The sequence below is a fragment of the Chlamydomonas reinhardtii genome, chromosome 1, assembly GCF_000002595.2.
Source record: "Chlamydomonas reinhardtii strain CC-503 cw92 mt+ chromosome 1, whole genome shotgun sequence".
Taxonomy (NCBI): Eukaryota; Viridiplantae; Chlorophyta; class Chlorophyceae; order Chlamydomonadales; family Chlamydomonadaceae; genus Chlamydomonas; species Chlamydomonas reinhardtii.
The window spans coordinates 4,090,458-4,115,006 of record NC_057004.1 but is presented as its reverse complement, the minus strand read 5'-3'; the positions used below and the strand labels follow the sequence as shown (position 1 = coordinate 4,115,006).

Here is a 24,549-nt window from a genome sequence, read left to right as displayed (position 1 = left end):
TACGCATTAGGGTGTATACAATTTCGCAAACTGTACCTGTCTACATAAACTCAAGGGCGCTTGAAGCAGGCCGAGCGGTGGTACGGCTGCAATGGGCGCAGTCGCTCCCGCCCCCGGCAGCCAAAAGCTTCGCCTGCCCCTTAGCAAGTCCTTTCTCTTAGGCTTAGCAAGAAGGCAGCAAAAATGGTGCGTTAGCAAATACGCCTGCTTTGGTCGGCGGCGGCGGTGTTGCTGACGGCCAATGTCTGTCGCGCGCCTTGTAGGCCGAGCGCAAGACCAGGGATATGCGGGAGATCCGCATCAGCAAGCTGGTGCTGAACATCGCCGTCGGCGAGTCCGGTGACCGCCTGCAGAAGGCCGCCAAGGTGGGGAAGCAACATCACCAAAGCGTGGCCGGTCCTCGGCGTTTCCTGGCGCTGTTTGTCATCATAATAACGCTGTACTCTGCGTCATAGCGAAGGACAGCTCGGCGGAAGGACGACCTCGCTCATCCGCCTCCGCGCCGCTTTGCCCACTGCAGGTGCTGGAGCAGCTGACCTCTCAGGTGCCCGTCTACGGCCGCGCTCGCTTCACCGTGCGCTCCTTCGCCATTCGCCGTAATGAGAAGATTTCGTGCTACGTGACCGTCCGCGGCGAGAAGGCCTACGACCTGGTGGTGAGCCGGCGGGCTCTGCAGAGCGCTGTAGAAGGAGTTTTTGCTGTGCTATGCTCAAATTAGCACTGAGGTGTACGACTTGGGAGGGCTGTGCAGCGTCGGCGCTGTTCCTGTCAGTGGGGCTTGGCACATCCCAACCATGGTGTGTCCTGTTCGGCCTTGCAGAAGCGTGGCCTGGCCGTGAAGGAGTTCGAGCTGATCCGCAAGAACTTCTCCGACACCGGCAACTTCGGTAAGCGGTCACGCTGCGTGCCCATGGGGGGAGAGGCAAGGGGACACGCTTGCGGTTGGTGCTTGAGACCGTGTCGACACACGCAGCTAGAACACTCCCCCTGAGCTCTCACCCACAGCTGCTGAACTCGTTGTACTACACCTTCACCAACTTCCTTGCAGGCTTCGGCATCCAGGAGCACATCGACCTGGGCCTGAAGTACGACCCCTCCACCGGCATTTACGGTAAGCAAGAGCGTGCGCGTGCGCGTCAGGTCGGAACGACTGCATTAAGGCAACATGACGGCTTTGTCAGCCGCGTGGCCTGTGGCTGGGGCATGCACAGATGGGTGCGGCATGGACGGGGAGGCGTCTGGTGGAGTAGCGGCGGCGGCGGTATTAGAGGCGGCGGCGGTAGCAAGCAGCATCACAGCCAGGCGCGGCGGATGCCATCCAGCATATCAGCGGCTGGGATGGAGGAACGATTGCAGCTATGAATGCTACTTACCAGAGCAGCTGTCGAGGACGATGCAGCTCAGGACGACGAAGCTGGCGCATGTAGAGCTCTGGCGCCTTGCTACTGGTGATATGTTTAACAGCCGGGCGACTACAGCCGGGCGACCAAGGGGTGAGGCGGAGCTGCCGGACTTTGGCGGGGCCACACGCACGTCACGGGTGATCGGCTGATGCAGTGACAGCGGGTCAAGAAGCAGCAAGGGCTCAGCGCGAGTGTTTGTGGATTACAAGCAAGCTCTGGGCCGCTGGCGCGGGTTTGGGTTGGTGCTGGCTTGACGGGAGGCAGCATGCCGACCAGACGCATTCTGACGGAGGCCACTCAGCCACGGTGCAGCCGCCGCAGCAGCAGCCTGCAGCCGCCACCGCTGCTGCTGCTGCTCCACCAGGCTCCTCCCCTGACATTGCTTGCTGCCCTCTGACATGCCTCCCCGCCCTGGCCCCGGCGCAGACGCCACACGGTCGCTCGAGTAGCCCGTGCTGTGCACCAGCTCTGCCGGCCGCTGCCGCTTGCCGGCGCGTGCCCAGGCAACTGGAAGCCGTCCTTCTCCTCGCGCTGGCTGCTGCGCCGCGCTGTTACCTGTCCGCCAGCCCCGGGCTGTGCGTTGACATTGTTGTATCCCGAGCGTCCGCCGCAAGGCGTTGTACGCGACCTAACCACATCTCGCTCCCCTTTGCCCCCTCCCCTCTCGCTCGCCCTTTCGCTCGCGCGTTCGGCGTGGCGTCTCGTCTTCGCCACAGGCATGGACTTCTACGTGTGCCTGGAGCGCCGCGGCTACCGCGTGGCCCGCCGCCGGAAGCAGAAGGCCCACGTGGGCGTCAAGCACAAGGTGACCAAGGAGGACGCCATCAAGTGGTGAGTGCGCTGTGGGAGGTGGTTGGGTTGACGGGTTGACGGCGCATTGCGTTGGCCCGGGCTGCGTGCTTGGCTGTGTTTGGTTTGGTCCATTACGATGCGCCCATGTTGATGGTCAGCGCCTGACCTGCTGGCCCTGTGCTCCACCCCGTGACAACGCAACACAGGTTCCAGCAGGAGTTCGACGGCGTCGTCCTCAACAAGGCGCCCGCCTCGTAAAGCGGCCACAAGAGGCTGGTGATGACAGATGCCACCCCATCTGTGTAACAAGTCCTGACCACTTTCTTGAAGCCCGGCCCAGTTGGTCCCCGCCGTGACGGTGTCGGATGGTGTTTTTGTCTTCGAAGTCCTGCAGCTAATGGCACCAACACAGTCCAAACTGAAACAACAGCGCCGTAGTGCATGTCCGCCGGATACAGCACCGCAGCCGACCCGCCCATGCGTTGTCACTAACAGCAGGCAAAGCGGAAAACACATTCCCAAAAGTAGGCGAGAGATCACGCCCATGCGGCCCCTCCTAAGCGGCGCCAGGCCGTTATTCTCTAAACCCTCTTTTGCCGTCGAGCTATGTCTCTCGACGAGGGGAGGCCGCTTCGGCCGATGGCCCCCATACACCCCGCTAACTAACACCAAGTACACGCAAACGCATAGGGCGAAGGCGGTCCCGTGTGGCCGCTCCGTGCGAGTGGGGCGCGGCGCCTGGACTGCGGGGGGAGCCCGAGGACCCCGAGACCAGGAGAACCTGAAAAGGCCGCGGATGTATTGCCGTATGTTTACTTAGCACGACGGGACGTGCCCCGTAAGCATCATGTTAATGGCAAATGTCATGACACGGGGGAGGATGAACGCCTATGAACGGCAGGAGAGCACGCAGCACGCAGCATCTTGCGCAGCGTTAAAGACCTAGCAGACTACTGGGCGGCATCGCCGCTATGCTTCAGCATGCCGCTATTAAAAGTCGTAACTCTTGGCGAAAAGGGCTGGCAAGAACTTCGACACACGGCTTGCGGCGAAACACAGGGGGTTACACGGGGTTACTCACGGCCGGTTAGCCGTCAAGCCTGCGCAACTCACCCCTGGCAGGAACTCCATTTCTATCCCTTCACTGCCTACTGGGTACATAATCTGCCTTCTGGGGCGGGCGAACGTCCAGGGCGATTCGGAAAAGTCGTTTCTGAACTCGAATTGGTGTTTGTGAACTCCACTAAGGTTTGTATCTATCCAAGCCGTTATACTTTAATATATTCTTACTGCTATCTTCAGCATTGATTCTCTGGGGCTTGCAAATTTGGTTGCTGAGCTGTGTCACCCTGGCTTGCATTTAAGGCCGTCGGGCCGGCTGCCTGGCGGCAGCGCTAAGCTCATCTTAGTATGGATGCCGACTCATCTGAACGCGTCGAGCGGGGAGAGGCAGAGCCCGAGCAAGACCCGGCGTTGTTGCCGTTCTCGCAGCGGATAGCTCTATTCGCAAGTGCAGCGGATGCCAGCAGCCCCACTCTCAGCAGAGCTAGCGCTGGCTCGCACTGGGCGACGCCCGTGCGGACCTCAGCGCATGGCTCGACCTCCATGCCCGGAACAGCAACGACTGCTCGTGCGCCGACGGTCTCCGCTACTTACGCTTCACGGCCGTCGTTGCGCCTGTTTGACGCTGCAACGGCCGCAGCGGCCAGAGATGCAGCGTACCGCTTCTTCACTGGAAGCCTGCGCAGCGACTGGCAGGGCAGGCCGGTAGCGTCCACGCCCGTTGGCGCCGCAACCTGCACGGAGGCGGCGACTCAGACCGACGCTGGCAGCGGCGAGGGCGGCAGCCCCATGCGCCAGTCCGCGCCGCCTGCGGCCGCCGATGCCGCGCCGGGCTGTGCGTCGCCCGACTGCACCGCGCAGCTGGTAATTCGCCCCGCTCGCGCCGCGGACTGCGCCGCCGCGGCCGCCGCCGAGCTGGAGCAGGCCGGCGTGGCGCAGCTGCTCTCGGCGGCGGCTGCGCTGCAGACGCCTGCGGCTCACGCGGCGGCTGCGGACAGGCCCTGGCTCGCGGTGGTGCGGCTGCTAGCCGACTACGTAGCGGAGCAGCAGCAGGCGGCGGGGCCGGGGGCGGGCAAGGCAGCGGGCCCCGTTGAAGGGGACGCCGGTGCAGAGCAGGCAGCGACTGCAGCTCCAGATGCACGGCTACTGGCGGCATTGCTGACAGCGCGGATGGGCGCGGAGCGGGAAGCGGCTGCGGGAGTGCCGGAATCCGCGGGGGCTAGGACCGCAGAGGTGGGGCCGGCAAGGGCCGCCGCAGCGGGTGCCAGCCAGGAGGACGTTGTGGCTGCGGAGGCGGGGCACAGCCAACAGCAGGAGGGCGCGGCTGGGAGCGAGGGTGAGGAGCAGTCTGGCAGCGTGGCAGGGCAGGAGGCGGACAGCGGAGTCGCTGTGGCGGCGCTGCAGGAGCAGGTGGCGGCGCTGCGGGAGCAGATGCGGCAGCGGGCGCTGGCGCAGTACGACAACAACAGGTGGGTGTGAAGTATTTCGTTCCTCTGACTTGCAGTGAAATCCCACGCATCCAAGGGGCTGCCCAGGGTTTGGCCAACAACCGGAGCCTGTCGGGCCTGGCCTTTGACTGTACACGGCACGTCGCAACCCAACCCCCAGGATGGCGGCCGTGGCGCTGGACCGCAGCCTGGCCCGACTCAACCACATGGCCCACACATTCGCCGGCGGCGCCGCGGCGGCGTCGGGCCCGCCGCGCAGCCCCAGCCCGCCGCGGTCGGCTGCGCGGGGCGGCGGCCCGGCACAGGCCGGCTCCCCCGCGGCGACCTGTGCCTCGGTGTCGGGCTCCTGCAGCAAGCCGGCCCCGGCGCCGGCAGCTGCTGAGGCCCCGGCCCTAGACCACGTGTCTTGGTTGTCACCTACGCGCTGGCTTTGGGGTTCGCCGCGGCCTGCAGGCTCGACGGCCACCGATAGCCAGGGAAGTCAGCTGCTGCCGCGCACAGCCCGGGTTCGCGAGGCACAGGAGGAGCGGGAGGAGCAGCAGGAGCAGCGGCTGGCGGCGCTGTGCCGGGAGAGGGACGGGCTGGCGCGGCAGTGCGCGGCGCTGCAGCGGCAGTGCAGCGGCCTGATCGCCTACGTCGCCATGCTGGGCGGCGGCGGCGGCGGCGCCCTCCTCGGCGGCGCCGGCGCCAGCAGCTGCGCCGGCGGCAGCCAGATAGGGCTGCGGGCGACGCCGGGCGGAGATGTGCAGAGCCAGCAGCAACACACGCAGTCACACACAGTGGCTGCGGCTGGAGAGGCGGCGGGCTCGCCATCGGGCCTGGTGTCAGACGCGCGGCTGTGGGTGCGCGTTACGGCGTCGCCCCCCGGGGCACCACCGGCTCAGCGGACGGACCAGCTGCAGCAGGACGCTGCGGGCGAGCTCTACGTGCGGCTGCAGCTGCTGGTGCTGCAGGAGGCGGAGGAGGAGGCGGATCACCGCCAGCCGCCTGGTGCCTGCGCCGACGGCACTGCGGGTTGCCGGGCGGTGCGTGTGGGCGTCCGCATCACGCCGCTCCCCGTACCCGTGTCCGCCAGCACCTGTGGTGGTGGTGGCGACGACGGCGACGGCAGGGGCGAGGGCGGGTCTGGCTGCCACACACCCGTGGGCACGCCGGTGCCGGCGCCGCACCTGGTGCTTGGGGCCTCGCCGCACAAGCTGGCAGCAGCGGCAGCCGGGGGCGCCTGGGGGGCGGCCGCAGCAGCAACAGGAGCAGCATGCCTGGGAAGCGAGGCTGCGGCAGGGTCCGCGGCTGCGGCGCCAGCGCCGCAGGCGGGCGTCTATCAGGTGGGGGTATTTCAGCAGCAAGCGCGGGCGCTGGCGCATGCGCCGTCACTGCAGTCATTGTCACTGCCGAGCCAGCTGCTGCTGCAGCGGCAGAGAGAACGGGAAGAGCGCCGGCGGGCCGTGCAGGCGGGCGCTTCTGCCGGGGGCGCCGGCGAGGGCGCGAACGGGGCCGTGACTGCGAGCGGCGACGCCTCCGGCGGCCTTGGCGGCTGTAGCAGCTTGGTGGCGGCGGTGCGGCAGCTGGTGCGTAGCCTCGAGGAGGAGGCCGCAGCCGTGACATGTGGTACACCAGCGGCTGCTGCTGCTACTGCCGGCCAGATGGCTGACTCGGCATCGCCGTTTGCAACGCCTGCCGCGCCGGGGGCCGCGCACGGCAGCAGCAATGGCGCCAGCGGCCGCGGCACTGAGAGTGGCGGCGAGCAGGTGCCCTGCCGCGGCAGCCCACAGCAGCCGCGGCCCGCGGCAGTGAGCGCGGCCCTGGACAGCCTGCGGCGCGCGTTGCGGCAGCTGCTGGGAGACTGCGACGGCGCCGCCGGCGATGCCCTCATGCCGCCGGCCCTGACCTACGAGGAGGGCCCGCCGCCGCCCACGCCCGTTGGCTTGGCCACCGGTACCGGCATGAACGCAGCCGCGGTGCCGGCGGTGGAGGAGCAGCTGCTCCTTCCGCCGGCACAGCGCAGCCGGAGCGCGCCGGCGCCCGGCGGGCAGGACGAGTCGGAGGACGACGAGGCGGCGGGCTGCATGGGAGAGACCCTGAGCGCCGCCTGCACCGCCGCCGCCGCGTCCGACGCCGCCGCCGTGGCCGTGGCCGCCGCGGTGCTGTCCCGCTCCCAGGTGGTGGACTACCACCGCGTCTACACCATTGCAGCAGCCGCCAGCGGCGCCGGCAGTGGCGGTGGCGCTGCCGCGCCCCCTCGCGGCCTGGGCTCGCCGCCCTGCAGCCCGCGCGGCGCCGGCCTTGACCGGGCTGACAGCGCCTCACACGCCGGCAGCGGCAGCACCTACGGCGACGGCGGCCTCGGCGGCGAGGGCGACGGCGTCATTGGCGGCCATCTGCGCGCGCAGCGTGGCGCCGGCGCTGCTGCCGCCGGCACGGCGGCGGCGGCGGCGGCCGCCGTCGCAGGCGGCTGCGCCGCCGCGACCTTGTACGGCGACGGCGATGGCTTATGGCCTGTTAGCATGGCCGACATGCGCTGTTGCGTGGACAGCAGCGGCTGCGCCTTCAGTGACCATGACGAGTATGATGAGTACGACGCTGAGGCCGACCTGGCGGATGCGGACTGGGACGCGCTGGCGGCGGCGGCGGCGGCGGCGGGCGGCAGCGAGCCGCTGCTGGCGGCGGTGGGCTTCCTGCGCGAGCAGCTGCAGCTGGCGCACCTGGAGATCGTGGCGCTCACGACGCAGGTGCGGGAGGGTGAGGGCTGGTACGGTATTGATGGAGGCGAGGTGTGCATTCGAGGAATGCTTGTTTTGGCGCGTGCGTGTGTGCGTAACGTGATGCGGAGTAAGTAGGTGTACGGTAGCAGCGAGCCCTCCGAAGAATGCGGCTTTTGCCCTCTTGACCCCTCTGCGACTCCATGCTCCCCCACACACACGCAGCTGGGTAGCCTGAGCCACCAGCGCGCCGCCGCCGAGGTGCGCACCCGCACCCACGACGCCGCGCTGACTCAGCTGGCGCTGGCGGAGGGGGAGGCGCTGATGGAGCTGGCGGGGCTGCGGCAGCAGCTGGGGGCGGAGAGGGCGGCGCGGGCGCGGCTCGGCGCGCAGTGCGAGGAGCTGCAGAACATGTGGGTGCCGCCGCATGCGTGCGTACCGTTTAGTGGCCGTTTCTATAGTGGCCGTTTCTACGGAAAGCACGATTGGAGAGGATGGGCGGCGTTTACATGCGGGAGAGGGAGCTGGAAAGAGGACGGGAGGCGGGGTGAGCAGGTGCTGTTCGCTGAACGTTGGGGTGGTGGTGGCGTTGAGTCGGGCGAGGTGTGTTCGCGGTCAGGGTCCATTTGTCTGCCGCCGGCTGAGCTTCAACACTACTACCACGGTCCCCGAACCCCATTTGTGCCACTTGTCTTCGGCGCAGGCTGCTGTCCGGGATTCCGGACCGGTCGCCGTCAAGCCACTTCACCTCGCCCACCAAGCCCCAGCCCGCCCGCCCGGCGCAAACGTCAGGAAGCGGTGTGCAACACCAACACCAGCAGCAGTCGCAGCCGCAACCACAGTCGCTGCCAGTTGATCTCAACCAACGGCCGGGCCTGGCCCGCCTGGCGCCCGCGGGCCCGCTGCCCCAGCCGCAGCTCAGCAATTACCAGCCAGCATTGCACCACCACCAGCAGCAGCGCCTGTCCTCGCAGCAGCAGCAGCAGCACCAGCAGCAGCAGCACGTGGCGCGCTACAGCTCGGTGCCGCCGCGCCGTGTGGCGGCAGTCAGCGTCAACGGCACCGTCTTCAAGTTCAAGCCGCCGGTGGCGCTGTTCGGGCGCAGCCCCACCAAACCACCGGTGGTGCTGGATTCCTGAGCAATGAGAGGGCCGGTGCTGCTCGTGGAAACAGGCAGCACACACAGGCACGGCGTACAGGCACGGTGTGGTGTTGAGGGGCCATCCCCATCGCTCAACAGCTTGGATACATGGAGACTTACGGGTTACCCAAATGTAGCAGGAGGGTAGGACTACATGAAAAGCTGACGTGCCATAAGACAGTCGTGACGAATATGTGCAGACTAAGCAGAAACTACGCATGTTCGGCAATAAGAATCGCAGCAGATTGTGTCTTGTCCGTTTCCGTGCGCGTCGTAGCAGTTTGGTTTGCAAGCACCCTTCGTCTGTGTGAGGACAGGGTTGTGTATGCAGGTAGCGGTTGGCAAGGGCGTGTGTCCGGTTGTGAACGATTGCGACAGGTATGATGGGTGCGCGGTGTGGGTTCGGTTTTCCTGACGCGGCGTCGTCCGACTGGAGACACCTGGCGTGCCGTGTGGTTGAACGTGGGATTGTGGGAGATTGTGTTACTTTCAATGGCAAAATACTATGCAAATGTGGATGCGTGCAGGGGCGCTGCGTTGGCGGAAGCCGCCGACAGGTATGAGCGCCTGGGAAGCCGGCCTGGTACGGGTACTGCATGTTGGCTGGGTGTGATGGGCAGTCGGCCCTACGTTGCCATACGGTACGTTGAGCTGGCAACCTGGCTGTTACCATGTGTAGGTGAACTGGGTTTGATAGGATGGCTTTGTATGATACTGCCGTGCAGTAAACTGGCTGAGGGCTGGGAAGTGTCGGCAGGGACGGGGCCGGCACGGGGCCGGGACAGGCACGCTGGCTGACGGTGCCCAAACCGCGTCGCACCATAGCTGGCACTGGGCCGCTGCCCATGGTAAGATGTACAGCTTACGTTACCGACATTGCTGCGGCCAGGACGGGCATGCGTGCGCTAGCTTGCATCCTTCCGTCAGTCGTCAGGATAAGCTTGCAGCATGCGACAACCCCAATAATGAGCCAGACGCCCGGCATAGTCGGAATAAGCGCGTCGTTGCACATATAAAACGCAACGCGTAAGGCCCTTGAGAGCAAGGCCGAACGGATTTCGCGCCTTGGTCGCAACACCCTCTCCCGATGCTGTGCTCGACACCTGCAGCGCAAGAAACATTCAAACTACTGTAGTTTCACTTGTCAGTCGTGACAGCGGTGCAATTTGCAGGTTGCAAAATGGCCTCGGCAATGCGCATGGCACAGCACCCGACGCCTCAACTGGCGCCCGTTCGCCAGCGCGCAAGTGTGTGCTTTACGCGGGCGCGGCGCACGCTGCCGATCGTCAAGACCGCAGCGCCGGGCTCGACCGTCGGGGCGGGAGCGCCCGTGCCGGACAGCGTCCCTTCGGGGGTTTCTTTCGAGGGTTATGATAAGGGCGCAGCGGAGCGGTACCTGCGTGAGGAGTAAGTATGTGCAGGAGGGGGCAATGGATGGGGCTTGAGGGGCAAACAGGGGTGCCGCACTCGAGGCCTGGCGCCTTCCAGGGGCCGTCCGGGTCACTTCGGCTCAGTGCCCCTGCCCCTGCAGCGTCCCTGGGCATCATGCTCACCAGCGCCTGCCCCCACCCCTACCATACACACGCATGCATGTCCCCTTCCTTTGTGCTCTCTAGGACACACTCGCACACACGCAGACATGCATGCTGTCCTGTCCGCAGGAACCCCTACCCTCGCGCGCTGGCCTCCGTGGACGAGCCGGACGGTGGGGCGCTGTATGCTGGCAAGCGGGCGGTGGTGGTGGGCGCGGGGCCGGCCGGCTCCACCGCAGCCATGTTCCTGGCGCGACAGGGCTTCCAAGTGGAGGTGAGGCGCGGGGAGCGGGTGTGGGGCGAGATACGGGTGGTCTGGCGGCACCGGGGCACAGGGGCACTGCACACGCGCGTGGCGCCGGGGCGGCAGGAGTAGAGGCTGGCTAGCACAGAATGCACAGAGGCAGAGAAGGACTCGAGAGAACGCGGGCAACGGCCGCACCATGCGCTTGCTGACAAGTTGCCTGCAATGTCACCCTCTTCCCTTGCCTTTGTCTCGCCTTAGTGCCCTGCTGCTCCCTGACACCTCGCCGCGCCGTACACACGCCACTCCGCCGCCAGGTGTACGAGCGGCGGCCCGAGCCCAAGCACGACGCTGTAGACACGGGCCGCGCCTACATCATCATCCTCATCCCGCGCGGCCAGGCGGCGCTCAAGGAGGTGGGGTTCCAGGGGATGAGCCGGCACCGGGCGCTTTGAGAGGTGGCAGAACCTGCGTGGCCATCTGCCCTGGCGTGACTTCGGGGTTAAAAGCGAGGGCATGTGCGGCTGGTTTGCAGTCAACACTGCTTCGGGTCACCGCCCGGATGTGAAACCCGCCCTTTTCCTTTCCCCGCCTGCCGTGCCCGCTGCTGCGGCTACTGCGCAGCTGGGTGTTAAGCTGCCCGAGGACGAGCACTTCCGCACCCTGGGCACCGTCAGCCACAACGCCAAGGGCAAGGTGCGGCGAGGCGGGGGCGGGGCGAGGGACGAGAGAGGGCGGAGCGTGGGCAGGGAGAGGGCGGAGCGTGGGTAGGGAGAGGGCGGAGCGTGGGTAGGGAGAGGGCGGGGCGAGGGACGAGCGAGGGCGGGGCGAGGGACGAGAGAGGGCGGAGCGTGGGTGGGGAGAGGGCGGAGCGTGGGCATGGAGAGGGCGGGGCGAGGGACGAGAGAGGGCGGAGCGTGGGTAGGGAGAGGGCGGAGCGTGGGTAGGGAGAGGGCGGGGCGAGGGACGAGAGAGGGTGGAGCGTGGGTAGGGAGAGGGTGGAGCGTGGGTAGGGAGAGGGCGAAGCGTGGGTAGGGAGAGGGCGGAGCGTGGGTAGGGAGAGGGTGGAGCGTGGGTAGGGAGAGGGTGGAGCGTGGGTAGGGAGAGGGTGCAGCGTGGGTAGGGAGAGGGTGGAGCGTGGGTAGGGAGAGAGCGAAGCGTGGGTAGGGACATGGAGGGGCCTACATGCGGGGGGCCCGGCAGGTCGTGCATACTAGGCGAGAAGGCCAGCGCTCAGCACGCTTACGGCGGCAGCTGGGACGGGTTGGCCAGTGCCTGGCGGTGCCCTGATCCCGCGGCGCCCTACCTCCGCCCATGACCACTTCATGCCCTCCCGCAACCCGCAACCCCGCAACCCTGCGCACAGACGCGCGTGAGCAAGGAGGAGGGCAACGTGACTTTCAGCCGCAGCGGCCTGGCGCAGTGGCTGATCGACACGGCGCGGCGGCGCTACCCCGGCCGCATCACCTACAACTTCAACGTCACGGCGGAGGAGATCGACTTCAAGGACAAGAAGGTGGGGGCAGCAGATGGCGGTGGTGGAGGGCGGGAGAGGGGGGCAGAGATGGCGGCGGCGGTGTGGGGGTTTGCAAAAGGCCTGCTGTGGGGACGGCGGCTGTGTCGTGGATCCTCCTTAGCGGTTGGGTGCGCGTAGGCCCCGGTGCCAGGTGAGTAGGTGGCCCTTCGTTGCGAGGCACAGCTCATGCGCTCAGCAGCTGCGTGTGCTCGCGCCTTCCTTGCCGTACTGACATGCCCGCCCGCTGCTGCCGCAGATCCGCTTCGGCACCTCCGGCGGCATGATGTCGCCCGCGCGCCACGTGTCGTACGACCTGCTGGTGGGCACCGACGGCGTGGCCAGCCAGGTGGGGGCGGGGCGGGGCGGGGCGGGGCGGGGGGGGGGGGCGGTTTTGGAGGGGTGTCTTTTGCCGCGTGTCATGTGCCTCATGGGGTGGTCGCAGCCTGTTGACGCACTCCGCGCCTCGCCTCGGCCAATCAGCTATCCCAAACTGCATCGCAATCAATCATTGACGCACCTAGTGGCACACACACACACACACACACACACACACACACACACACACACACGCGCGCGCTCCAGGTCCGCGGCGCGCTGGCTGGCTACTGGGGGCGCGAGGGCCAGGCCTACAACGTGGAGGTGGACGACAGCGGGCGCGAGTACAAGGTGTACATGGGGCTCAAGGGAAACATCGAGCCGCCGGGTGAGCCGAGGAACCGGGGGGGCTTTAACCGGTCATGGGGAAGGGAGTGATCGGGGCGGGCATCTTGAGGGGCAATACTGTAGGGGCGCAGGAGGGGTGTGGCCGTGGCATTTGGTCAAGCCAACGAATAGGTCTTGCATGTGTGCTTTGATGGATGTGGAAAGGGTGAAAATGCAAGCTGGGCGTCCCGCGGGCAAGGCAGCGTGTTCGCCACGGGCCCGGCTTCTTATCACCACACCGCTCCCACACCTCCGACAGAGTTTGCCGGCAAGACCGGCGCCAGCCTGCACCTGTATACCTCCGACGACCCCTTCACCTCCTTCACCGCGCACTCCAACCCCGACGGCACCTACAGCGGCACCTTCTCGCTGCAGACCGGTGCGCACAAGAAGGGTGGCCGTTTAAACAATGATGTACACCGTATTGAAGTTTGCTGTGCCCGTGCCACCGACCGCATACCGTTGCAGGCAGCCCTACGGCTGGATGCGGATGGGATCCACTCAATCACACGGCACCAACCCTACATTCCGCATTTCCGCATCCCGCATTCTCACCTTCCGCGCCGCTCCCAACAGCCCACGCCACCCACCTCCCGCCCCACCTCTCTCTGCGACCTGACCCTACCTGATCCCGGACCCTCTAATCCCTGACCCTACCTGACCCCCCCTCCAGGTGGCTTCAAGGACCTGCACGCGCCCGCGGACTATGAGGCGCTGATGAAGGCCAAGTTCAAGGGCGTGCCCGAGGACTGGATCCCCGCAGCTGCGCAGCAGCTCGCAGCAGCCACCCCCAGCCCCGCAGGTCCGCTCAGCAACACAGCTGGGGGGGAGCAGGCGGGGTCACATGCCGGCCATAGCAGCGGCTACCGCGTCACCTGCGGAGCGATAAACTCAAATCGCACACACCCTAATGAACGGAATGGCTCACCCGCTCACACCACCCGTCAAATACATGTGCCCACTGTCCCGCCTTCACGCCTCTGCATGCTGCTGCGCGTTGCACGCACCCCGCAGGCAAGCGCGTGCGTGTGAGCCGCATGTGGGGCCCGGGCACTGTGTTGCTGGGCGACGCCGCGCACGCCGTGACGCCGGTGTTCGGCCAGGGCGCCAACAGCGCGCTGGAGTCCTGCCTGGTGCTCAACCAGGTGCGGCAGGGACCCGGCAGGGGCAGGGCACGGGTTATGGGGAGGCAGGGCAAGGCACGGGGATGGGGAGGCAGGGCAGGGCAGGAGTGAGGGGGAGGCAGGGCAGGGCACGGGTGAGGGCAAGGCAGGCAGACACGGTCGACCAGACACCGTGTTAAGATCCAGGGGGCTGCACCAGGCAGGTAGGGATGTGGTCAGGTGGGTGGGGAATGCGGGCGGGCGGGCGGGCCAGCGGGCGGGCGGGCGTGGACCGTGCCCGCCACCTTTGGGCACCACCCGCTCCATCGCTGCCCGGTGCCCACGCGTTCACCCACCCATCCCCCCACCCCGACTTCTATCCTCGGTCGCCCCCTCCGCTCCCCACCTTGCAATCCCCAGGCCCTGGCCGGGGCCAAGGGCGACGTGGACGCCGTGCCGCAGCTCTTCAACGGGCTGCGGCTGGAGGACGCGCACTCGCTGTACGAGCTGGACCGCAAGGCGTACAGCTTCTTCAGGTGGGGGAGTTGGAGGGGGGTTTGCGGGGCGAGACACGGCGACACGCAAAGGAAGCCTCCAGCGGCACACCCGGGGGGGGCCGCGCCGCTCCGCACGCGGGCGTCGTCCCATGTAGGCCTGTGTGTTGCTTCGAACCACCCAGCCATCCTCCTGGGCCCCTCCCAACCAACTGCGTTGAACAACCCCCCCCCCCCCGGGAGCTGGTCGACATCGTCGGTAACGCTTCATGTTCCGCAAGATGGTCTACCGTCTTCCTTAACTAATCATGAATGTAACCCCCCCGCGCACCTTACGCCCTCATACGGCCGCCGGTTCACGGCACCCGCCACCGGCTGACCCCTGCTGACCCCTGCTGTGTCCCCCACAGGCGCAAGGGCCCCTTCGACCCCGATTTTCTGCAGCTGCTGGCGCACGTCATCCTGGGGACCATCCTGTCCAAGGTGCGGCAGTCCGCGGCGGCATGGGGAATCAGGGGCGGTGCTGAGGGGGCAGGGCGTGGCGGGCCGGGCCGGGCCGGCATTCCGGCCGGTGCTGGGGGGCAGCAATCCCTCATCTGGGTCGCCCTCCACTCTCCCCGCTTCCCCTCTTGCCTTTGGGTCCGAGGGTAACACCCGCCCACGGTGCCCACCCACCCACGACCCACATCACCCAACTCCTACCCACCCATCCCCGCGCCCCCACCCGCCCCGACCCAGATCGTGCCGTTCATCTACGGCAGCCGGCCCGCGCTGCTGCGCCTGGGCAGCGGCATCCCCTACTCCCAGATCACCGCCGCCGTGGCCCGCGACGCCAAGCTGGCGGTCGTGCTGCTGCTGGCGCTGGTCGCGTTCACTGCAGCCAAGCTGTTGAAGCTTATTTGATAAAAGCGGCGTGAGGGCGAGAGAGCGAGTGAAAGAGGTGCAGAGGTTTTTGGGCTGAGCCGGAGGAGGAGATTTCAGGGGGGCCGAAGCCCCCCAGGAACAGGCGTTCAGGACGCGTGCCACGTAGCGTACGGTGCTTCGGAAACGCTGGCATGAGGACTTGAGTGTATGACAGGTTGACAGGGCAGGACAGCGGCGCCGTTCTGGTGCCACGCGTGGGTACGGCCGTGGTCAGACGGGAGACGTTTGCCTGTCGCCTGTCGGGTCCCACGCGTGTCCTTGGCCAGGGATGCGGCTAGCGAAGAATGAATGAGTCCGGCACTGTGCCAGGGGTGTTTCACGGCTGATTACGGTCCTCCTGTACGTGATCAGAGGATCGGCAGTATGTTGTGCGCGGCACGTTGTCATCGGCGCCCTCGTCACCCTTGCGCGGCTCTGCACCACCCTCGGCACCTTCATCACGTCAGCACGGCGCACGCTGCGACGGCTGCATCTGCGCGCCTACCCGCGCCCCTTCCTCCGCAAGGCCCTCATGCGCTTCTATGGTCAGCATCGCCAACTGCTGCCGGGTACCATGACCTCACGCGGGCTCCTCAGCCTCCTGCCGCCCCCGGATCTGCCCCCTCCTCCGCCGGCGGCCCCGCCGCCGCCTCCCCCTCCGGCCCCCGCGCCACCAGTCGCCGCCGCCGTCGTCCTGCCGGCCCTGCCCGCACCACCGCTTCCCTTCCCTCCTGCTGGCCACGCGGCATGGTACCACGGCGACAACAACATCGGCTCAGGCGACGACATGTCCATCTCCTCTGACAGCGGCAGCGATATGTCCATCTGTTAGCAGCAGCCCCAGATGTGACGCAGCAGCGTCAGCCTCAGCCAGCACGACAGCCGTGGAGCGGCGACCTAGGCGACGGTAGCGGCGGTACCGAGCGGTGCGGTGGCTTGTAGTAGGTGTTTGGGGGGTGGGGCGCCGGTCCCGGCTGCCCTGAACCGCTCTGCGGTGCGGGGACGGCCGTGCCGGTGTTCCCGAGCTGGGCTTCTGGTTTCCAGTTTTACGGTAGGGACACAGGTCGGTGCTAAGTTTGGGGCTTGGCGCGCGTGTGGGCTTTTTCCTTGTCGGTTCGGCGCGGGTCGGGTTCTTGGGTTTGCGTTAGGGGCGCTGGTTTTCGGGAGTGTGCTGTCCCGCCGGCCGTGTGTGGGGCGTGCGGTGCGTGATCGCCGGCTTCTCGGCCGTCTTGTGGGTTGTGTGTGCGCGTGTGAGTGCCTGTTTGCGGCGGGCGCGTGTTGGCTGCGTAGGCGGGCTCCTTGGCGGGCTTTTCGTCCTGGCTGTGTTTTGCCCTGTGTGTGTGCGCGTGTCCCCTCTCCGCGCTCCCGTGCCGCAGGGCTGCTGGTTTTAAGACGCCGCCTCCTGTCTTGCCACCGGGGAGCTCTTCGTGAGCCCGGGCCCCATCCAGCCACGTACCCAAGTACCCACCTACGTACCAGCCCCAGCGCTGCCAGCCTCTGCAGCCACCCAGCGTCCCATGCCAGCTGTCCCGTGCCTCTCCCCAGCTGTCCCGTGCCTCTCCCCAGCTGTCCCACCCCAGCAGTCCCACATCCGCTGTCCCCTCCCAGCTGTCCCTTCCAGTAGTCCCTTCCAGTTGTCCCTTCCAGCTGTCCCACACCAACTGTCCCACCCCAGCTGTCCCTTCGGCTCCCTTCTCAAACGCAGCTTCAGCAAAATCTACAGCCTGCCCGACTCCCGGCGTGTGCGGCCTTCCGCCCGCCTTCCAAAACGCAACAGCCCCCGCCTCTCCTCGCCAGCCGCTCACAGCCGAAACTCTGCTTCTTTCTTTATCAGCCACAAACATCAGCCACAAACAATGCCTCGGAAACAACGCCTCGGAAACTTCCTCCCAACTAGTGCGCGGCCACAGCTCCCCTACCGAACGTCGCAGCACCTATCCTCACCATCAGCAACGCTTCCTCACCTCCGGTTGTGTTGTTGGCGTGTTGCACCGCATTCGGCCTGCCCGCCACAATTGTCGTACACATTCGGGCCCCTCTTCTGCTTTGCTTCGCCTTGTTCTTGCCCCTGTTTGTCACACTGTCGCCCGGCCATTGTTTTGCTGCACGCCGTTGCATTACGCTAGTGCTCGTCTACACAGCTCATCCGTGGACGCCGGTCGACTGCCTGCAGGTGCGCATCGGCTATGCTATCCGCGCGGTGTGGCGTCGCATTGAGTCTGTGTGGTGCTATCGCCTTGGCCGGGCGCCCGGAGCGTGAGGAATGCGCGTCAGCAAAACATCGACACAACCTGCCAGCTACCGTCGGTACAGTAACAGCGCGCGAACGACGCACCAATGCCTTGTCCCTTCTTGCTACGCATTTATGTGGGCACGGGTGGGAGCCACACACATCGGGACTACGCTTTCCTGCCCCTTGCCATGTTCCATCACGAGTATGTTGTGCGCGGTTGGAAGCGATACATCGTATGGAGGCCTTGGTGTTGAGGCGGGAGCGGGGGCTTCAAGCACCCCTGGCTTCCAGGGTGCCCGTGGACGTGAGCAACCAGGAGCGCAAACTCAAAAGCATTAAAAAGAGTCAACCCGGAGAGCACAGAACAGACCCTTCGCATGGAGTGGCATCGAAGAAATGGAACAGCTGCCGGAGCAGGCAGGGCATCTCTCTGTGGTGTGACCTTGAACTTCCTCCCTAAGCTTATACAGTGTAATTATACTAGCAAAACTTTACATTGCTTCCTTTTTGCATCTAGCTGTCGCCAAACTTCGCCAAGTCAAACTTTCAGGTCTTGTGCGCATGCACAGGCACAATTGACTTCAAACTTCGTTAGAAAAGGAGCTGCAGTTATCTGGAAAGAGAAGTACTCTGGACAGTCTCTGACGGTAGCGACATTCAGGCATTCATGCTCCGTTCCACGCACCGCATTCAAACAAACGCCGGTACGGTATCAGGAGCGCATGTTACTCTGGCCTTCATTACTTAGAGTCACAGTTGGGGCATGGGTCGGGGGTGGCGCGGTGGGTTTGCGTGAAGCATCTCGGCACAAACCGGCCTCGCCTCGCAGAGAGGGTGCCTGAATCTGCATGCCTACATACAAGAGTAAGCTGAATGGATTTGCCGTCTCTGCACCCCGGCACAGTGGACGGCAATGCACGGCAGGGTATGTGGGCCTGGTGGAGACACCAGCGCGTTCGCAGGCGCGGGAAACGGCAGAGAGTGAGTTGCATGCGCGCAAGCGTTTGGGGGCGCACGAGTATGGTCAACCGCGCATTATATACATTCGCACGGTGACGACGACCACTTGATCCCGGACCCGACCCGCGTGCGCCAGGGGCCGCAGCAAGCCAGCAACCAACCGCGATCTGGGTCGGCACCTGCATCAGGCGTTGGCTGACTGACAACAGACCTCAAGTACCGAATACAAGTACCGAATACAAACAGTTTACCACAAACATTAGCTGTTCAAGACATGTTCCCCCGACACCAAAGCCAGTCAGTTCGGTGCGACGCCAGGCGCGGCGCCTGTTGAATGAGAGTTGAGCGACTCCTGTGCGACGCCCAAGAGCCAGAATGTCTGCGGCGATAGAATGCAGCCCTGAGCATGGCGCGGTGGCATCGGCGGACCACGGCGGCCGCTCCTGCTCAATTACGTCACCGCGCAAGCGCACCGGCGGCCCGCGCTCGCTAAGCGCTGGTGGCGAGCCACCAAAGCAGATGCCGCCACATCGCGAGGAGGAGGAGGCAACGGAATGCCCGCAGCAGCCCGGAAGCCAGGCCGGGTCGGCGCGTGCGCTCTCCTTCGGCCGCTGGTTCGCGCGGCGGGCGCGGCCCACCGACATCGCCTGGCTGCTGGCGGACGCGGTGTTCACCAACGTGTCACATGCGGCGCGGCTGGGCCAGGCACTCCATTGCGACAGCGGCGACAGCGGCGACGGCCGCAGCCGGGGGTTGGGACTCGGCAGCAGTAGCAGTGGCAATGGCAGCAGCAGTTGCAGCAGCAGCGGCAGTAGCAACTTCCCGTGCAGCGGCGGGCTGTGGTCCAAGCTGCTGTGGTCGCTGAGCTCGGGCGCGGTGGTGGACCCCCTGCTGCGGCTGCGGATGTGGGACTTTGGTGAGCGCTGGGTGGTGTGAGGGACACGGACGTGGGCTTGCGGGATGGTGCAGGTGCGGGGGTCGGTGGATAGGAGCCCCCAAGGCGCGGGTTTCCAGCAGCGACTCTTATTCTCTACGCTGCAGGTAACTTGCTCTACACCTTGGGCGAGCTGGCAGCGGTGATGATTGCGGTCCTGGCGCCGTGCCTTTACGTGCGGTGCCGCCCCGTGCTCATCGGGGCCATCAGCGCTGCCCCAGTCGTGGGCGGCTGGCTCACGCTGCTGCTTGCGCCGGATGCGGCACTGCGGCTGTGCGCGGTGGTCTACATGTGCGCGCTGCGGCATCGCTTGGGCGGCATCTGCCTAGGTGCGGCAGCTCGTGTTCCTTGCTTCCTTGGTCGGGCGTACGCTTGGCTGCACAGGGTGGCACTGTCAGAACTGCGCAGCGTGTACCACCGACCCCCTTACGCGCTCCTTGCGCCTCACTAACCTCGGCCCCCGTCATGTGCCACGCCCCCCGCCAGGCTGGAGGAGCGCCGCACTGCTGCGGTTCCCCACCTGGGCGCAGCTGGTGACCGGGCCACTGGTATGGCTGCTGGCGGTGCCCGTGCTGTCGCACATGGACCGCCGCCTGCCGCCGGCAGCAGGTGGCAGCTGCAGCGGCGGCGGCGGTGGCGGCAACGGCGGCGGCGGCAGCGAGGAGGGCCGCCGGGTGGCGACGCATGCGCTGCTGATGTTCGCGGCCATTGTCGTGCTGCCGCACATGCTCTGCCGTGCCTGGGAGGCCCGCGTACTGCGGCCCGAGTACGGCAAATACCTGGGGGACTGCGTGCGTGCCGGCCGCCGTGACACGTGCGGTAGCATGAGGGGCGACGCTTCCGGTCAGGTAGCGGGTGACGCTACGGACGCCGGCGCCACCAGTGAGCGCGGCGCCACAGCAAGTGGCGATGACGGCGACGACGCCCGCAGCAGCGCGGCTTGCACTTCAACATACTGGGACAGCACCCCGAGCCCCGGCGGCCCAGGTGGCAGCAGCTGCACCAGCGGCGGCGGCTACCGGCTGTTGTTGCGGAGCGGCTCTGTGGAGGCCTACCGCTGCGATGGCGTGGCGGCGGTGGGGCTGCTGCCTGCCTCATGGTCACCGGCGGCTCCCGCACTGACATCCGCGGCCGCCGCGGCCGCCTCAGCTGCAGGTGCCACAGCCGGGCGCACCGATGACGCGTGCAGCAGCGTGCGTGCAGAGGTAGCGGTGACAGAGGCGGCCCACGCATCGATAAGCCGCGCGCCTGTCACCAGGAGCCCCATTCGCGACGGAGCAGTGCCCATGCGCTTCATGGCAGTGGTGGGGCTGAAGCCGCCAGTCCTGGGTGGTCTCGCGGCAGGCAGGCCGAGTCCGGTCCTTTACCGGCCCGCTGCCGCCGCCGGGGCTAGCACTAGCGGCGGCGGCCTGGGCCGCACCAGCCACACCGCCCTGGTCAGCATCAAGGTGCCCGTCGGCCACCGCGGCTCCGACCCCGGCTCCGGCTCTAACGCTGCCGACGCGGGGCGCAGCCACAGTGAGGCACCCTACTTTGAGGAGGCGTCGGCCCGTGTGCTGCAAAGGACGGGCGCCGCCCTTGAGGCGTACAACCGCGCTGCTGTGGAGCTGTGGCCACCAGCAGAGCCGGCCGCCAGGTCATCCAGTTCAGCCTCCAACAGATCAAGTGGCAGTAGTGATGGGCCTGGCGCCGGCGGTGGCGCAGCTTGGAGCCGTCCGCCTGCGGCCGTTCCGCTGCGTTGCCTCTCGGCGGTGTGCGTGGACGGCTGCGTGCAGCTGCTGATGGTGGTGCACTTCATGGCGGCGGGGGTGGCGGGGGAGGAGGCAGGCGGCCAGGAAGGGGAGGGGCAGGCAGTGCAGGCAGAGCCCTATCCGCCTGTAGTCCATGTAGATCTGCAGCTCCCAGTGCCGCCGCTGGGGCAAGCACTGACCGCACCAGCAGCAGGCATAGCCACAGTCAGTGAGCAGGCGGCCGCGCAAGCCACTGAGCCGGGCGGCGGCGTGCAGACTGCCGTGGAGGCCGCTGCCAGAGCTGCAGTGCAGCATTGGCTTGCGCATGCCGGGGCAGAGGCGCCGGCGGCAGGCGCTGCTGCGGACGCGCTGCCGCTGATGGCGAGCGCCATGGGCGCTTCTGCCTTTTGCTGGCCGCCCGCGCTGCCGCTGCTTCCAAGGCTGGCGCCAGCCGACGGAGCCGGCGCAGGCCAGGCTGGTGAGGGTGATGAGGCGGTGGCGGTGGTGGTACTGCAGCTGCCGGCGACAGCGTCTGCGCGTGGCCTGCGCACCGTGCGCTGCGTGCTGGCGGGACCAGCAGCGGTACCGGCGCCCGGAGGTGATGAGGGGGCTGGCAAGGCTGCTGTGGTGCACCTGGACGCGGAGGTTCCGCTGTACATCCTACAGCAGCCGTCGCACGGAAGAGCCGGCTCGGCGCCTGATCAGGCGTACATCAGGTGCGCCTCAAAAAGCATGAATAGCAACTTCAGCCAGCTGGTCTACCATCGCGTGGACCTCACCCCTTTCACGGGCTGTCTCTCACAGGATGCCGGTCCCCTCATGTGCGCGTCAGACCGTACCCGGCTTGCGCATGCTGCACCTGCTGCCGCCACGAGCAGGCCACATAGCGGCAGAACCAGCAACACCAGGCACCTCGGCCTCTTCGACTGCCCCAAGCAGCCAGAGCGACAGTGACGGCGGCCGCGACAGCACTGCGCCACTGGCGGTTGTGCCGCTGCTGGTGGTGGGGTCTGAGGCGGCGGCGGAGCTGCAGCAGCTGCATGGGCAGGTGCTGGGAGATGAGGCAGTGGCGCGGCTGCATCAGCTGACCACCGCGGCTGTAGTAGGCGCGGCTGTGGAGGCTGAGGCAGTCAGCAGCCACAGCGCTGGAGAGGGGCTGTCGGGTGCTGCCGCGGCGCTGCAGCACAGCGGCCTGACCAGTCTGGTCCTGGACTTTGGGGCGCTGCTGCAGGTGACGCAGAGCTTTGCCGCCAGTGGCGCTGACGCCGATGGGGCTGACAGCAAGGAACCAGCGGCGGCGGCGTTTGGTGACCTATTGCGCTTCCTGGCGGCACAGCGCATGGCGGGCTGCCTGCGTGAAGCGCTGGCGGCACTGCAGCGGGCGGGCGTGCAACTGCTGCTGCCGGGAGAAGACGTGCAGGAGGCCGAGGGCAGCGCGGTCACCGCGGCAGCTGCAAGCGGCGGAGGTGGTATGCTGCGCGAGCAGCAGCACCTGCAGGAAGTGGTCGACTTCCTGACGCTGACGACGGCCGCTCCTGCGGCACCCGCGACTCCTAGCGCAGCAGTTGCCGCCACGGTCCAGCAGGCGCGCTCACACGCTGCGCCGGCTGCAGCCGTGGTTGGCTACCTACTGCAGGGCGAAGGCCTGCTGCCGCCGGCGCCCGCAGCAGACCAACGGCTGGCCGAGACGGCGCAGGGCAGGCGGGATGGCGCAGCACCAGCGGCTGCGCCATCGGCCGCTACAGCTCCGTCCGCATTCACGCCTGCAGCTGGCGGCATCATGCACGATGAAGACATCAGCCGGGCCAGCTACGGCAGTTCCGGCACCAGCTGCGCAGATGACCTCGCACGGCTGGAGTCAGCAGCGTCGTCCGCAGCCCTTACTGCACACCGGTTGAGTGGCTCCCTGCCCGCAAGGATGGCCTGGTGGCTGCGGGTCTTGGCGTTCGGCTTCCCGCGCGCGCTGCCGGCTCCCACCCCCAGCCAGCAGACCGGCAGCAGCAGCCAGCAGCCGCAGCAGGACGCCCCGTCGTCACAGCCGCTGAGCCTGGAGGCCGCGTACCAGGCTTACAAGGCCGCCAGCTGCCGGCCCCTGGACCGCATGTCCCTCAACCTGTACACCGGGTTCAGGGTGGTATCGTTCGTGCGGACATGCGCCACGGCAGCAGCAGAGGTGACGGCTCCAGCGGCGGGCAGTGGACGCCTTCTCTGGGTGTCCTGGCAGACGCTGCGGGCAGTCCTTACGGTGCGGCGTCGCGGATTGCCAGTGATGCCCCCGGCAGCGGCGCCCGAGCTGTGCGCTGCTGCCGGCGGCGGCTGCCCGCGGCCGTACCTGGAAGGCTGCTGCGGCGGCCTGACGGACCAGCAGCTGCAGCTGCTGTCGCAATGCCTGTTCCTGGGAGCAGGCCTGTTGGGCATAGTGCTGGCGGTCTGCACGCGGCTGCACCAGCGCCGGCGCAACGCGTTCCTGCTGCTGCGCGCGGGTCTGGACGCCGCGGCGCTGTTGGCGATGATGATGCCGTTGCCGCGCTGGCCGGCGCCGTTGCTGGGGTTCCCAGAGACATGGCTCGACAGCAACAGCCGCGCCGGCGTGCACTGGCTGGTGTTTGGGCTGTACGAGCCGCTCACGCTGCAGGTGACTAGGGCGCAGGGCGGGAAACGTGTTTTCATGACTCGGTGCTCACGCTGGGGTTTCTGTCCTACAATAGCATGTAACGCCACCTCCTTGTACCGCCCGCAGCTGTCGCCCTACCTGCAAGCGATCCAAGCCCTCATCTTCGTGCTGCCGCTGACGCTCCTCGGCTACCACTCCAGCGGCTGCCGCTGGCGGCCCGCGCTGCGGTTCGGCTTCGGGCACGCGCTGCTGGCGCTGGCGGTGTCTGCGGCCACGGACACACGCAGCCGGGTGCTGTACCTGCACCGGGCGCGGGGCGGCGCCGGCAGCAGGGGCTAGCCTGCTGCAGGTGCGTGAGCGGCGAGGGATCAGCTTGGTCATCACGAGTTGCCATGCGTTGTGAACTCAGGGATTGCTTGCGTGCACGGATGCCCCTATCAACTGACATGAACAGTATAGCCGCATCCATGCGTCTCTTGACAGAAGGAACAGGGGCCTGGGGTGCGCTCCCCTAGGTGTACTGCTTCCAGGTTGGAGCCAAGGAGGACAGGTGCTACTGCAGTCAGTCCAACTGGTTAGTTGTATGGTAGTCATGAATGACGGCGGCGGGAGGGCACGGGATGATGGACCCAGGCATCAAGAGGAGGACGCCAGTGCCTCGGCAGAGGAGGTTTCCTGGCGCCGCGTGGTGCATGTGGCTGGGGGGAGGGGGCTGCGCGCGTGCGTGCAGGTGTGCCGTTGAAGTGCACCCCTGCGTGCGCGGGTAGCGGCGTATCAATTGAGACGGGGCTCAAAACGGTTGCTCCCTGTCGTGAGCAGGGTGGGTTGCTCGTAGAGTTGAAGCCCATTGGCGGGAAACCCACGTGGGCCGGGGTGTCGAGCGCATCAGCGTGCGGGGTGGGGCGGAATAGGCGGCTGAAGCTTGGGTTGACAGCCTTACTTCCTATGCAGCGCAAGCCCGAAGCCAAGCAGTGGTGGGTCGCGGGGCCTGGCGGCGCGGGCAGGTTGACTGGCGGTCCACGGCTCACATGAATCTGAC

At 66.8% G+C, this 24,549-nt stretch overlaps 4 protein-coding genes across 5 annotated transcripts; all 4 read left to right on the top strand.

Moving 5' to 3' along the window:
• Positions 1 to 41: 41 nt before the first annotated feature.
• On the top strand, positions 42 to 2,513 carry CHLRE_01g027000v5 (ribosomal protein L11). Its single transcript, XM_001689961.2, has 7 exons — positions 42 to 186; positions 264 to 365; positions 521 to 655; positions 821 to 887; positions 1,049 to 1,111; positions 2,120 to 2,234; positions 2,402 to 2,513. The coding sequence occupies exons 1-7, from the start codon at positions 184 to 186 to the stop codon at positions 2,451 to 2,453; spliced, it is 537 nt and encodes a 178-aa protein (XP_001690013.1). The 5' UTR covers positions 42 to 183; the 3' UTR covers positions 2,454 to 2,513.
• An 848-nt stretch (positions 2,514 to 3,361) lies between these two features.
• On the top strand, positions 3,362 to 9,417 carry CHLRE_01g026950v5 (uncharacterized protein). Its single transcript, XM_043058574.1, has 4 exons — positions 3,362 to 4,726; positions 4,866 to 7,434; positions 7,630 to 7,817; positions 8,108 to 9,417. The coding sequence occupies exons 1-4, from the start codon at positions 3,606 to 3,608 to the stop codon at positions 8,541 to 8,543; spliced, it is 4,314 nt and encodes a 1,437-aa protein (XP_042928488.1). The 5' UTR covers positions 3,362 to 3,605; the 3' UTR covers positions 8,544 to 9,417.
• A 120-nt stretch (positions 9,418 to 9,537) lies between these two features.
• CHLRE_01g026900v5 (uncharacterized protein) lies at positions 9,538 to 17,707 on the top strand. Of its 2 annotated transcripts, none has more exons than XM_001689960.2 (14): positions 9,538 to 9,952; positions 10,207 to 10,351; positions 10,639 to 10,737; positions 10,946 to 11,017; positions 11,688 to 11,837; positions 12,094 to 12,183; positions 12,420 to 12,540; positions 12,799 to 12,918; positions 13,213 to 13,341; positions 13,554 to 13,684; positions 14,063 to 14,178; positions 14,547 to 14,619; positions 14,875 to 15,421; positions 17,476 to 17,707. In XM_001689960.2, exons 1-13 carry the CDS (start codon positions 9,738 to 9,740, stop codon positions 15,037 to 15,039), a joined length of 1,626 nt encoding a protein of 541 aa, XP_001690012.2. In that variant the 5' UTR covers positions 9,538 to 9,737; the 3' UTR covers positions 15,040 to 15,421; positions 17,476 to 17,707. The 2 variants fall into 2 exon arrangements, with proteins under 2 accessions (XP_001690012.2, XP_042928487.1); XM_043058573.1 differs by having other exon boundaries at positions 14,875 to 15,635; positions 17,213 to 17,707.
• A 54-nt stretch (positions 17,708 to 17,761) lies between these two features.
• CHLRE_01g026850v5 (uncharacterized protein) lies at positions 17,762 to 24,547 on the top strand. The gene is made up of 7 exons (XM_043058572.1): positions 17,762 to 17,976; positions 18,177 to 18,253; positions 18,369 to 19,148; positions 19,274 to 19,495; positions 19,653 to 21,612; positions 21,701 to 23,531; positions 23,637 to 24,547. Exons 3-7 carry the CDS (start codon positions 18,608 to 18,610, stop codon positions 23,847 to 23,849), a joined length of 4,767 nt encoding a protein of 1,588 aa, XP_042928486.1. The 5' UTR covers positions 17,762 to 17,976; positions 18,177 to 18,253; positions 18,369 to 18,607; the 3' UTR covers positions 23,850 to 24,547.
• The last annotated feature ends 2 nt before the right edge of the window (positions 24,548 to 24,549 follow it).

Coding starts and splice junctions, on each gene's coding strand:
- CHLRE_01g027000v5 (XM_001689961.2), top strand. Junction 366..520: donor GCCTGCAGAAGGCCGCCAAG/GTGGGGAAGCAA, acceptor TGCCCACTGCAG/GTGCTGGAGCAGCTGACCTC. Junction 656..820: donor AGAAGGCCTACGACCTGGTG/GTGAGCCGGCGG, acceptor TCGGCCTTGCAG/AAGCGTGGCCTGGCCGTGAA.
- CHLRE_01g026950v5 (XM_043058574.1), top strand. CDS start 3,606: ATGGATGCCGACTCATCTGAACGCGTCGAGCGGGGAGAGGCAGAGCCC. Junction 7,435..7,629: donor TCGTGGCGCTCACGACGCAG/GTGCGGGAGGGT, acceptor ACACACACGCAG/CTGGGTAGCCTGAGCCACCA. Junction 7,818..8,107: donor TGCGAGGAGCTGCAGAACAT/GTGGGTGCCGCC, acceptor TCTTCGGCGCAG/GCTGCTGTCCGGGATTCCGG.
- CHLRE_01g026900v5 (XM_001689960.2), top strand. CDS start 9,738: ATGCGCATGGCACAGCACCCGACGCCTCAACTGGCGCCCGTTCGCCAG. Junction 10,352..10,638: donor GACAGGGCTTCCAAGTGGAG/GTGAGGCGCGGG, acceptor CTCCGCCGCCAG/GTGTACGAGCGGCGGCCCGA. Junction 12,919..13,212: donor CACCTTCTCGCTGCAGACCG/GTGCGCACAAGA, acceptor CCCCCCCTCCAG/GTGGCTTCAAGGACCTGCAC.
- CHLRE_01g026850v5 (XM_043058572.1), top strand. CDS start 18,608: ATGTCTGCGGCGATAGAATGCAGCCCTGAGCATGGCGCGGTGGCATCG. Junction 19,496..19,652: donor CTTGGGCGGCATCTGCCTAG/GTGCGGCAGCTC, acceptor GCCCCCCGCCAG/GCTGGAGGAGCGCCGCACTG. Junction 21,613..21,700: donor CCTGATCAGGCGTACATCAG/GTGCGCCTCAAA, acceptor TGTCTCTCACAG/GATGCCGGTCCCCTCATGTG.